This window comes from Rana temporaria, chromosome 9, assembly GCF_905171775.1.
Source record: "Rana temporaria chromosome 9, aRanTem1.1, whole genome shotgun sequence".
NCBI classification, from domain to species: Eukaryota; Metazoa; Chordata; class Amphibia; order Anura; family Ranidae; genus Rana; species Rana temporaria.
The window spans coordinates 6,254,101-6,266,166 of record NC_053497.1 but is presented as its reverse complement, the minus strand read 5'-3'; the positions used below and the strand labels follow the sequence as shown (position 1 = coordinate 6,266,166).

At 44.3% G+C, this 12,066-nt stretch overlaps 1 protein-coding gene across 2 annotated transcripts in view; it reads right to left on the bottom strand.

The window, feature by feature from the left end:
- The window catches only part of RABGAP1 (RAB GTPase activating protein 1), a 197,081-nt gene that overhangs the window by 47,830 nt on the left and 137,185 nt on the right, over window positions 1–12,066 (bottom strand). For both annotated transcript variants that reach the window (XM_040322729.1, XM_040322730.1), the window contains exons 17-18: window positions 7,892–8,035; window positions 3,757–3,798 (exon numbers count right to left, since the gene is read on the bottom strand). In XM_040322729.1, the coding sequence (XP_040178663.1) occupies window positions 3,757–3,798; window positions 7,892–8,035 (186 nt within the window). The remainder of the gene's footprint in view (window positions 1–3,756; window positions 3,799–7,891; window positions 8,036–12,066) is intronic.

The window sequence follows — 12,066 nt, the reverse complement described above, 5'->3', positions numbered from 1 at the left end:
TTTGTGAATCTGTGCTTTCTCCAACTCTTCATCATTACCCCACCAGTCATAAGGTGGGCAGCTCTGACATGAGGGACCAAAACCCTGCTCCTCTATCAAGATATCCACCTCCATGGCATTGTAGATCAGTAACAGAAAAAGGATCAGTTGCAGACAATACTTGTGGCCAGTCCACCTACTGTGATGCTCACTGTTCTCTTTGCTGGAGAGGAAGCTGTACCTGGGGATCTGTAGAGCAAGGATCTTCCTACTTCTGCAGATCTGTGCTTCCTCCAACTCTCCTGCTTTATCATTACCCTACCAGTCATCAGACAACCAGTCATGGTATGAAAAAGCCAATCCCTGATCCTCTACCAAGATGGCCAACTCCACATAGAAACACTACAGAACAAGGCATGGTAGATCAGTAACAGGACCTTAGGTGGCTAAGTCCTACCACTGTGATGTTCTCCTTGCTGGAGGGGAAGCTGTAACTGAGGATGTGCAGTGCAAGGATCTCCCTGCTTCTGCCTTGCTCATTTTGTGAATCTGTGCTTCCTCCAACTCTTCATCATTACCCCACCAGTCATAAGGTGGGCAGCTCTGACATGAGGGATCAAAACTCTGCTCCTCTATCAAGATGTCCACCTCCATGGCATTGTAGATCAGTAACAGAAAAGGGATCAGTTGCAGGCAATACTTGTGGCCAGTCCTACTACTGTGATACTCATTGTTCTCTTTGCTGGAGAGGAAGCTGTACCTGAGGATCTGCAGTGCAAGGATTTTACTACTTCTGCAGATCTGTGCTTCCTCCACCTCTCCTGCAGCATCTTGAATAATCTGCCAACATTCATGAGATTGCCAGCAGCTCGAAAGAAAAGCCCTGCCTGTGCCAAATTGGTCGTCTTCACAGAAACAAGGCATTGTAGGTCAATAACAGGACCACAGGTAATACTGGTGGCTAAGTCCTACTATTGTGCTGCTCACTGTTCTTGCTGGGGAGGAAGCTGTACCTGAGGACCTAATAATGCAAGGACCTCCCTGCTTCCACTTCATTCACTTTATGGATCTGTGCCTAGTCACCCCTGTACTTTAGGGTCAACGCTGAATATCTGCAGTGCAAGATCATCCAAGGCACTGCTGCCTCTGTCTGCTAGCCTCAGGAGGTTTGAAATGAGATTTGGTGATGCCACTATTGTGCTGCTCTCTCTGTTCTCCTTGCTGGAGAGAAAGCTTTACCCAAGGACCTCCAGTGCAAGAATCTCCCTGCTTCTGCTCCATTTGCTTTATGGATTTGTGCCTAGGCACCCCTGTTCTTTAGCCTCATAGCTGAATATCTGCAGTGCAGGATCATCTAATGCACTGCTGCCTCTGACTGATAAAGTCTCAGGAGGCTTGGAGTGAGATCTGGTGATGCCAATACGGTGCTGCTCTTCGTTCTTTTTTTCTGGAGAGGAAGACATACCTGAGAACCTGCAGTGCCAGGATCTCCCTACTTCCACTTCATTCATTATATAAAGCTGTGCCTAGACACCCCTGTTCGGTAGCCTCATAACTAAACATCTGCAGTGAAAGATCAAGGCAGGGATCTCTCTCCAAACTATGACCCTCCAGCTGTTGAGGAACTACACGTCCCATGAGGCATTGTAAAACTCTGACATTCACAGACATGACTAGGCATGATGGGGATTATAAGTTCTGAACAACTAAAGGGCCTTGGATTGGAGACCCCTGATCTAAGGCACTGCTGCCTCTGACTGCTAGTCTCAGGAGGTTTGGTGTGAGATTGGGTGATGCCAATACTGTGCTGCTCACTGTTCTCCTTGCTGGAGAGGAAGCTGTACCTAAGGACCTGCAGTGCAAGAATCTCCCTTCCTCCAAACCTGGTAGTCTCTGAAGATTAGGTGGTGTCACTAATGTGCTGATCACGGTTCTCCTTGCTGGAGAGGAAGCTGTACCTGAGGAACAGCAGTGCAAGGATCTCCCTACTTCCAAACCTGATAGTTTTTGGAGATTTGGTGATGTCACTACTGTGCTGATCACTGTTCTTGCTGGAGAGAAAGCTGTGCCTGAGAACCTGCAGTTCAAGGATCTCCCTGCTTCCAAACCTGGTAGTCTCTAGAGATATGGTGATGTCACTACTGTGCCGATCACTGTTCTGTCTGGAGAGGAAGCTGTGCCTGAGAACCTGCAGTTCAAGGATATCCACACTTCCAAACCTGGTATTCTCTGGAGATTTGGTGATGTCTCTACTATGCTGATCACTGTTCTCCTTGCTGAAAGAGGAAGCCGTACCTGAGGATCTGCAGTGCAAGGATCTCCCTGCTTCCAAACCTGGTATTCTCTGAAGATTAGGTGATGTCACTAATGTGCTGATCACTGTTCTCCTTGCTGGAGTACCTGAGGATTTGCAATGCAAGGATCTCCCCGCTTCCAAACCTGGTAGTCTCTGAAGATTAGGTGATGTCACTAATGTGCTGATCACTGTTCTCCTTGCTGGAGAGGAAGCTGTACCTGAGGAACAGCAGTGCAAGGATCTCCCTACTTCCAAACCTGAGAGTTTTTGGAGATTTGGTGATGTCACTACTGTGCTGATCACTGTTCTTGCTGGATAGGAAGCTGTACCTGAGGACCTGCAGTTCAAGGATCTCCCTGCTTCCATACCTGGTAGTCTCTAGAGATATGGTGATGTCACTACTGTGCCAATCACTGTTCTTTCTGGAGAGGAAGCTGTGCCTGAGAACCTGCAGTTCAAGGATATCCACACTTCCAAACCTGGTATTCTCTGGAGATTTGGTGATGTCGCTACTATGCTGATCACTGTTCTCCTTGCTGGAAAAGGGAGCTGTACCTGAGGATCTGCAGTGCAAGGATCTCCCTGCTTCCAAACCTGGTATTCTCTTGAGATTTGATGATGTCACTACTGTGCTGATCACTGTTTTCCTTGCTGGAGAGGAACCTGTACCTGAGGATCTGCAGTGCAAGGATCTCCCTGCTTCTAAACCTGGTATTTTTTGGAGATTTGGTGATGTCACTACTGTGCTGATCACTGTTCTCCTTGCTGGAGAGGAAGCCGTGCCTGAGGATCTGCAGTGCAAGGATCTCCCTGCATCTGCTTTACTCATTCTGTGGATTTATGCTGCCTTCACCTCTGGCAGCTTCCCAAATATTCAGCCACCATTCATAAGATTGCTAGCAGTTCTGAAGCAAAGCCCTTCCCTCTACCAAACTGGCCATCTCCACACGAAAACAAGAAACCTTAAGTCAGGAACAGTAAAAGATCAGCGGCAGAGAGACCATTTGTAATATTGGAGACTGGTCCTTTGCCTTCTGCTTGCATTTTTTTTTTACCGGCTATACTAATCATTTTACACCCAGAAAAGTTCATTAAACTGTAACAGCTGCTAAAATATAAGAGAATCGTGGCAGAAAATAGGATTATACCCCAAATGCAGAGAGGATTTCAGATGCACAAAAGATAATCAAGTCTTCAGAAACAAGAAAAATCTAACATAATAGCCAAGAAAGAAAAAAAAAGTCCATCCACCTTAGATTAGACAGATCAGGGGGTAGGCGACCCTGGTACTCCAGCTTTGGGGAAACTACAAATCCCATGAGGCATTGCAAGACTGACAGCCACAGGCATGGCTCCCAGAGGCAGAGGGACGATGGGATTGGTAGTTTCAGCACAGCTGGCATCCCGAGATGTTATTAGGAGGTAAACCAGATATTAGAGTGTCTTATATGGACTGAAGAAAGCAGAGAGGGTTCACTTACTTTTAGCAAGCCCAAGGCGACATTAAAGATGACACTTATTCCCTGTAAACAAGATAAACAACAATTAAATATAACATACAAAAATAAATCTAATTTACAAATGTATTATACATATATAAAAAATACAACGAAATAGTATATATATATATACACAGTAAAACTTGTATATATCTCTCTCTCTCATATATATATATATATATATATATATATATATATATATATATATATATATATATATATATATATATATCGTGTGTGTGTATAAGGACCTTAATAATATGTGATATGTATGTGTATGTGTATATATATATATACACATACATATCACTCGCTGGCCACATTATTAGGTACACCTGTTCATTTGATTGGATGATTAGCAATTTGTGTTACCAATCACATGGCAGCAACTCAATGCATTTACAGTATCTCATAAAAGTAGGTACGCCCCATCAGTCACATTTTTGTAAATATTTCCTTCTATCTTTTCATGTGACACTTTTCATGTGAACTGCACAGTGGAGGCAAGTATGACATGTTTGTTATTTTTTATTCATTTTTTTTAAACAAAGGCTTACAACCCCTTTAAGCCCTTATAAAAAAAGTAAAAAAAAAAAAAATTAATAATAAACAAATAATAATGATGAAAATGATATTTTCCTGTACTGGCTAATTAAATGAAATATACTGCACAGTGATTTTGTACCTTTATATCACTGAACTTATCCCGTGTTTCCTTGTGGTGTTCAATACAGGAACAGAAAATGTATAGATTGAATTTTCTTTTAGTTGTTGTGGTGGTATCTTGTTTGACCAGCAGGGGTCAGTGCAGGACAGCACGTTATCTATAGAGTTGTATCAGACCTGACTTCACCTTTTCCAGTTCATTCCCCCGAGTTGTGGGGTCCGGCAGACGGCGTCATACATAAAACTACGTCCCCCAGAAGCTCCAGTGAGAAGCAGCAGCAGTGTAGAATGTAGAACTGCACACGGATCACATTCTATTTATATCATAGGAATGCACAGTACCTATCAGATCCGGGGTCTCCAAACCACGGCCCAGGGGCCACACCTGGCTTGCAGGTGCTGTGCGGAGACTGACGATTTAACTACAATGGTCTACACTTCTCACACTCAACTATGATATATGAGGGGCTCTTGATGTAAAGAGCGGCTTTCGATGGGGGACCCTGATGTATAGAGGGGCTCTGATGGGGACCCTGATGTAAAGAGGGGCTCCGATGGGGACCCTGATGTAAAGAGGGGCTCCGATGGGGACCCTGATGTAAAGAGGGGCTCCGATGGGGACCCTGATGTATAGAGAAGCTCCGATGGGGACCCTGATGTATAGAGAAGCTCCGATGGGGACCCTGATGTATAGAGAAGCTCCGATGGGGACCCTGATGTATAGAGAAGCTCCGATGGGGACCCTGATGTATAGAGAAGCTCCGATGGGGACCCTGATGTATAGAGAAGCTCCGATGGGGACCCTGATGTAAAGAGGGGCTCCGATGGGGACCCTGATGTAAAGAGGGGCTCCGATGGGGACCCTGATGTATAGAGAAGCTCCGATGGGGACCCTGATGTATAGAGAAGCTCCGATGGGGACCCTGATGTATAGAGAAGCTCCGATGGGGACCCTGATGTAAAGAGGGGCTCCGATGGGGACCCTGATGTAAAGAGGGGCTCCGATGGGGACCCTGATGTATAGAGAAGCTCCGATGGGGACCCTGATGTATAGAGAAGCTCCGATGGGGACCCTGATGTAAAGAGGGGCTCCGATGGGGACCCTGATGTAAAGAGGGGCTCCGATGGGGACCCTGATGTAAAGAGGGGCTCCGATGGGGACCCTGATGTAAAGAGGGGCTCCGATGGGGACCCTGATGTAAAGAGGGTCTCCGATGGGGACCCTGATGTAAAGAGGGTCTCCGATAAGGACCCTGATGTAAAGAGGGTCTCCGATGGGGACCCTGATGTATAGAGAAGCTCCGATGGGGACCCTGATGTAAAGAGGGGCTCAGATGGGAACCCTGATATAAAGAAGGGCTCCGATGGGGACCCCGATGTATAGAGAAGCTCCGATGGGGACCCTGATGTAAAGAGGGGCTCAGATGGGAACCCTGATGTAAAGAAGGGCTCCGATGGGGACACCGATGTATAAAGAAGCTCCGATGGGGACCCTGATATAAAGAGGGGCTCCGATGGGGACCCTGATGTAAAGAGGGGCTCCGATGGGGACCCTGATGTAAAAAGGGGCTCCGATGGGGACCCTGATGTATAGAGAAGCTCCGATGGAGACCCTGATGTAAAGAGGGGCTTCGATGGGGACCCTGATGTATAGAGAAGCTCCGATGGAGACCCTGATGTAAAGAGGAGCTTCGATGGGGACCCTGATGTATAGAGAAGCTCCGATGGGGACCCTGATGTAAAGAGGGGCTCAGATGGGAACCCTGATGTAAAGAAGGGCTCCGATGGGGACACCGATGTATAAAGAAGCTCCGATGGGGACCCTGATATAAAGAGGGGCTCCGATGGGGACCCTGATGTAAAGAGGGGCTCCGGTGGGGACCCTGATGTAAAAAGGGGCTCCGATGGGGACCCTGATGTATAGAGAAGCTCCGATGGAGACCCTGATGTAAAGAGGGGCTTCGATGGGGACCCTGATGTATAGAGAAGCTCCGATGGAGACCCTGATGTAAAGAGGGGCTTCGATGGGGACCCTGATGTATAGAGAAGCTCCGATGGGGACCCTGATGTAAAGAGGAGCTCCGATGGGGACCCTGATGTAAAGAGGGGCTCCGATGGGGACCCTGATGTAAAGAGGAGCTCCGATGGGGACCCTGATATAAAGAGGAGCTTCGATGGGGACCCTGATATAAAGAGGGGCTTCGATGGGGACCCTGATGTATAGAGAAGCTTCGATGGGGACCCTGATATAAAGAGGGGCTCCGATGGGGACCCTGATGTAAAGAGGGGCTCCGATGTGGACCCTGATGTAAAGAGGGGCTCCGATGGGGAACCTGATGTAAAGAGGAGCTCCGATGGGGACCCTGAAGTAAAGAGGAGCTTCGATGGGGACCCTGATGTAAAGAGGGGCTCCGATGGGGACCCTGATGTAAAGAGGAGCTCCGATGGGGACCCTGAAGTAAAGAGGAGCTTCGATGGGGACCCTGATGTAAAGAGGGGCTCCGATGGGGACCCTGATGTAAAGAGGAGCTCCGATGGGGACCCTGATGTAAAGAGGAGCTCCGATGGGGACCCTGATGTAAAGAGAAGCTCCGATGGGGACCCTGATGTAAAGAGGGGCTCTGATAGGGATCCTGATGTAAAGAGTGGCTCTGATGGGGACCCTGATGTATAGAGAAGCTCCAATGGGGACCCTGATGTAAAGAGGAGCTCCGATGGGGACCCTGATGTAAAGTGAGGCTCTGATAGGGACCCTGATGTATAGAGAAGCTCCAATGGGGACCCTAATGTAAAGAGAAGCTCCGACGGGGACCCTGATGTAAAAAAGGAGCTCCTATGGGATCCCGATGTAAGGGGGGGGGGGGTCCAATGGGGATCCTGATGTAAAGAGGAGCTCTGATAGGGACCCTGATGTAAAGAGGAGCTCTGATGTAAAGAGGAGCTCCGATGGGATCCTGATATAAGGGGGGAGGGGGTTCAATGGAGATCCAGATGTTAGGGGGACTCCCATGGGGATTCTGATATAAGTGGGGCTGTAACGGGGACCCTGATGTAAGGGGTGGTTTTTTTTTGCTTTATCAAGTATTATGTTTTCATTAATTTATTATTCATTGATTTTTAAATCAGGTTTTTTTTTGACCCACAAATATTTGTAAAATATACACTGTGGCCCACATAACTAAAACGTTTGGAGACCCCTATATTGGATTGTTAGCTCTCAGGGGCAGGACCCTCCTCACCCTCTTGTATTGATTCGTATTGTACTTCTTCCTTTATACTGTAAAGTGCTGCGCAAACTGCTGATGCTGTATAAACCACACACAATAATAATATACAGTATATATAATGATAATAATAATAATATACATATTTTATTACAGGGTCATATATGAGTTTACTATTCGGATATTCTGTCCATAAGGCTGACAATTGGCTGATGGTTTGTACCTACCTCACACAGGAGAAGGTCAATGATGTGGAAGACCATATAGAGGGGGAATTTGGCAGTAAATAACGTTAGAAACCATTGAGACGCATACATGTGGGCTTCCAGGCTGATCTCCAGGAAGTGAGTGTATAAGTCAGCGATATATTCCTAAAGAGACAGAAAAAGAGATGAAAAGGTCCCAAGTGAATTCTTCGAATAAAGAGAATGTCAGAATAAAATATGCACCACGTCTCTCTGCAATATCTGCACATTTACCCCTGTCCAGAAATTGCAATATTTGGTCAATGATGTCAGCCAGCATCCCACCCTGACAGCATCTTAGTAACCAAGAATACTTTGCAGCTAACAGCGTCTTAGTAACCAAAGATGCTGTGCAGCTGACAGCGTCTTGGCAACCAAGGATGCTTTGCAGCCGACAGCATCTTCGCAACCAAGGATGCTTTGCAGCTGACAGCGTCTTGGTAACCAAGAATGCTTTGCAGCCAACTGCGTCTTAATAACAAAAGATGCTTTGCAGTTGACAGCGTCTTAATAACAAAAGATGCTTTGCAGCTGACAGCGTCTTGGTAACCAAAGATGCTGTGCAGCTGACAGCGTCTTGGCAACCAAGGATGCTTTGCAGCCGACAGCATCTTAGTAACCAAGGATGCTTTGCAGCTAAAAGCATCTTATTAACAAAAGATGTTGTGCAGCTGACAGCGTCTTAGCAACCAAGGATGCTTTGCAGCTGACAGCGTCTTAGCAACCAAGGATGCTTTGCAGCTGACAGCGTCTTAGCAACCAAGGATACTGTGCAGCTGAAGGGCTGAACATGAACTGAGGACCTAGGGGGTTATTTACTAAAACTAGAGAGGGTAAAATCTGGTGCAGCCCTGCATAGGAACCAATCCGCTTCCAGGTTTTATTACCAAATCTTAATTAAACAAGCTGAAGTTGAAAGCTGATTATGCACAGCTGCACCAGACTCTGACTGCACCAGTTTTAGTAAATAACCCCCATAGTGTTAGTGATATGAAAATTCAGACTTCCATGGTGTCAAAGATACCCACCCCTGGCTTAGGGCTTTACTTAGAAAAGTAGTATTACAGTGGATCTTAAGGCTGAAGGTTTTTTTTTCTTCCCTTAATGCATTCTCTGCAAAGAAATCTGCATACTTTCAGGCTCGGGTCTTTCAGCTGTCAGCGGGATTCCCCCACTGACAGCTGAAATGTAAAAAGAAAAGCCAGGAGCGGGGCCGCCTGGTCCTTAAAGTGGAGGTTCACCCGAAAATTCAAATTTTTACCCTTAGATTGAGGCTCATTTTGTCTAGGGGAATCGGGTAGTTTTTTTAAAATCGAAGCTGTACTTACCGATTTAGAGAGCGATCTTCTCCGCCGCTTCCGGGCATGGGCTGCGGGACTGGGCATTCCTTCTTGATTGACAGTCTTCCGACAGGCTTCCGACGGCCACATCTATCGCGTCACGATTTTCCGAAAGTAGCCGAACGTCGGTGCGCAGGCGCCGTATAGAGCCGCACCGACGTTCGGCATCTTTCGGCTACTCGTGACGCGATCGATGCGACCGTCGGAAGCCTGTCGGAAGACTGTGAATCAAGAAGGAACGCCCAGTCCCGAAGACCCATACCCGGAAGCGGCGGAGAAGATCGCTCTCTAAAACGGTAAGTACAGCTTTGATTTAAAAAAAACTAGCCCGTTCCCCTAGACACAATGAGCATCAATCTAAGGTTAAATTTTTTTTTCAGGGTGAACTCCCACTTTAACAACCGACTCATTAAGCTGAAGTAGCCAGTGTATCTTTAACAACAACATTGCTCAGCCACTGAAACAGAAAGATAAAAAGAAACATTGTTATTTTTGTGTATAGCGCAAAAAATAAAAACCGCAGAGGTGATCAAATACCACCAAAAGAAAGTTCTATTTGTGGGGGGAAAAAAAGGACGTCCATTTTGTTTGGGAGCCACGTCGCACGACCGCGCAATTGTCAGTTAAAGAAACGAAGTGCCGAATCGCAAAAAGGAGTCCTGGTCCTTTAGCTGCATATTGGTCCGGTGGTTAAATAACTCCTTATTCTCCTCCATTTATTTATTAATTTCTTGCCGTTTTTTTTTTCCATTTTTATTTTATAAACTATAAATAATTACAACTTTTTTTTGTATCTTTCTATTTCTTCATCTACAGATCAAAGGAATGAATTTCAATCTTTAGATGAAGTCAGTTGAAATAAACTTGTCCTTATTAACCCTTAATTTACTCTAATCAGCCTTAATTAACTCCTTATTCTCCTCCATTTATTAATTTCTTGCCGTTTTTTTTTTTTGTTAATTTTATTTTATAAACTATTAATAATTACAACTTTTCTTTTTGTTTGCTTTGTTCGTAATTGTTTTTACACCTTCAACATATTTTTACACGTTTCACGTTGAAAAAAGTACAAAATGTAAAAAATAAAAAAAAATTATGTATTTAATTTGTAAATAACTAGGGTTGTCCCGATACCACTTTTTTAGGACCGAGTACAAGTACCGATACTTTTTTTCATGTAGTCGCCGATACCGAATACCGATACTTTTTTTAAATGTCATGTGACAGTTTTCAAACCACAATACAGACTAAGGATATTTTCTTTAGAATTATGAAGAACTCTAACTCAAGACATTATAAAAGAATAAAAATGAGTAAAAATGAATAAAAATGTTTTATTTGCTTGTCACGCAGTAGTAAAAAACTCAAAGAATTTTCATAGAACATGTTGATAAATACAAAAAAAGTATTCTATTTAGGTATCGGGAGCATTTGCGCGAGTACGAGTACTCCCGCAAATACTCGGTATCGGTCCCGATACCGATACTAGTATCGGTATCTGGACAACCCTATAAATAACTTTTCAATGCTTTGCAACATTGCTGACAGCTGAAGTGCGCACAAAACAGTTGCGCTAGGTATCGGTAATTGGTATTAGCGAGTATTAAAAAAAATAAAAAAAGTATCGGTACTCGTAAAAAAAAAAAAAAAAAAAAATCGGTGCATCCCGAATTATAATTGTTTTCAAACTTTTATGTATATCAATTCAAATCTGATGGACAGTTTTTTTTTTTGTGTTTCTTTCCGGTAACAGATTTATATTTGGTGCCCTCACTATTATATTGGATGTGCCCCGTCCTGCTATTGGCAGATTGCCCGTCGGTTCCTCTGATTTCTATATACCTTCTGCAAATGGAAGCTGACCCCGCTGAACTTATCATCTATCATGTGTCCAAATCAGGCCCAGCTGGTGCAACTGCAGGCCGGGCTCCGGCTTCCGTGTCTGCTTATCAGTGTGTGCCCCTCACCCCAGACGTTCCCATTTCTCCGCTATTTTTAGAGTCCACAAAGGAAACAATGGGCAATTTATAATAAATTACGCCGGGATTTGTTTTCCTCTCCTTGTTAGGAGGCTGACAATGGTGGAAGGGGGTATGTTAGGTCTGCTTAGAATGCTAGGCTTAAAGTGATTATATAAAACTTTATTTATTTTAATTAAAATAACAAACGTCATACTTACCTGCTCTGTGTAATGGTTTTGCACAGAGCAGCCCTGATCCTCTTCATGGGTCTCCTGCTGGTGTTCCTGATCCCCCCCCCCCCCCACATGTTGTGCCCCCATAGTTGCTTGCTCGCCCCCCGAGACCTGCTCTGTGTGTCCATCAGGGCCGCCATCAGGGGGGTACAGGCAGTACACCTGTAAGGGATCCGGAGGCCCACAGGGCCCCAGATGGAAACCCCCTTTTTTAATTAAAAAAATTAAAGTTTTTTTTTTTTAAATATATTTTTATTTTTTATTAAAGGGCCAATTTTTTTTTTTTTTTTTAGAGGTCCGGAGGTCCCCAGGATGGCAACCCCCCCCCCCCTTTTTTTTATTTTATAAAACACACATATATATATATATATATATATATATATTTATTTTTTTTATATTTTTTTAATATTTTTGTTTTAATGTTTATTAAAGGGACAATTTTTTTTTTTATAAATGTTTATTTTATATATATATATATATATATATATATATATATATATATATATATATATATATATATATATATATATATATATATATTATTATAATTAAAGGGCCCAGAGGTCCCCAGATGGCAACCCCCCTTTTTTAAAAAAAAAAAAATTTTTTTTTTCTTTATAAAG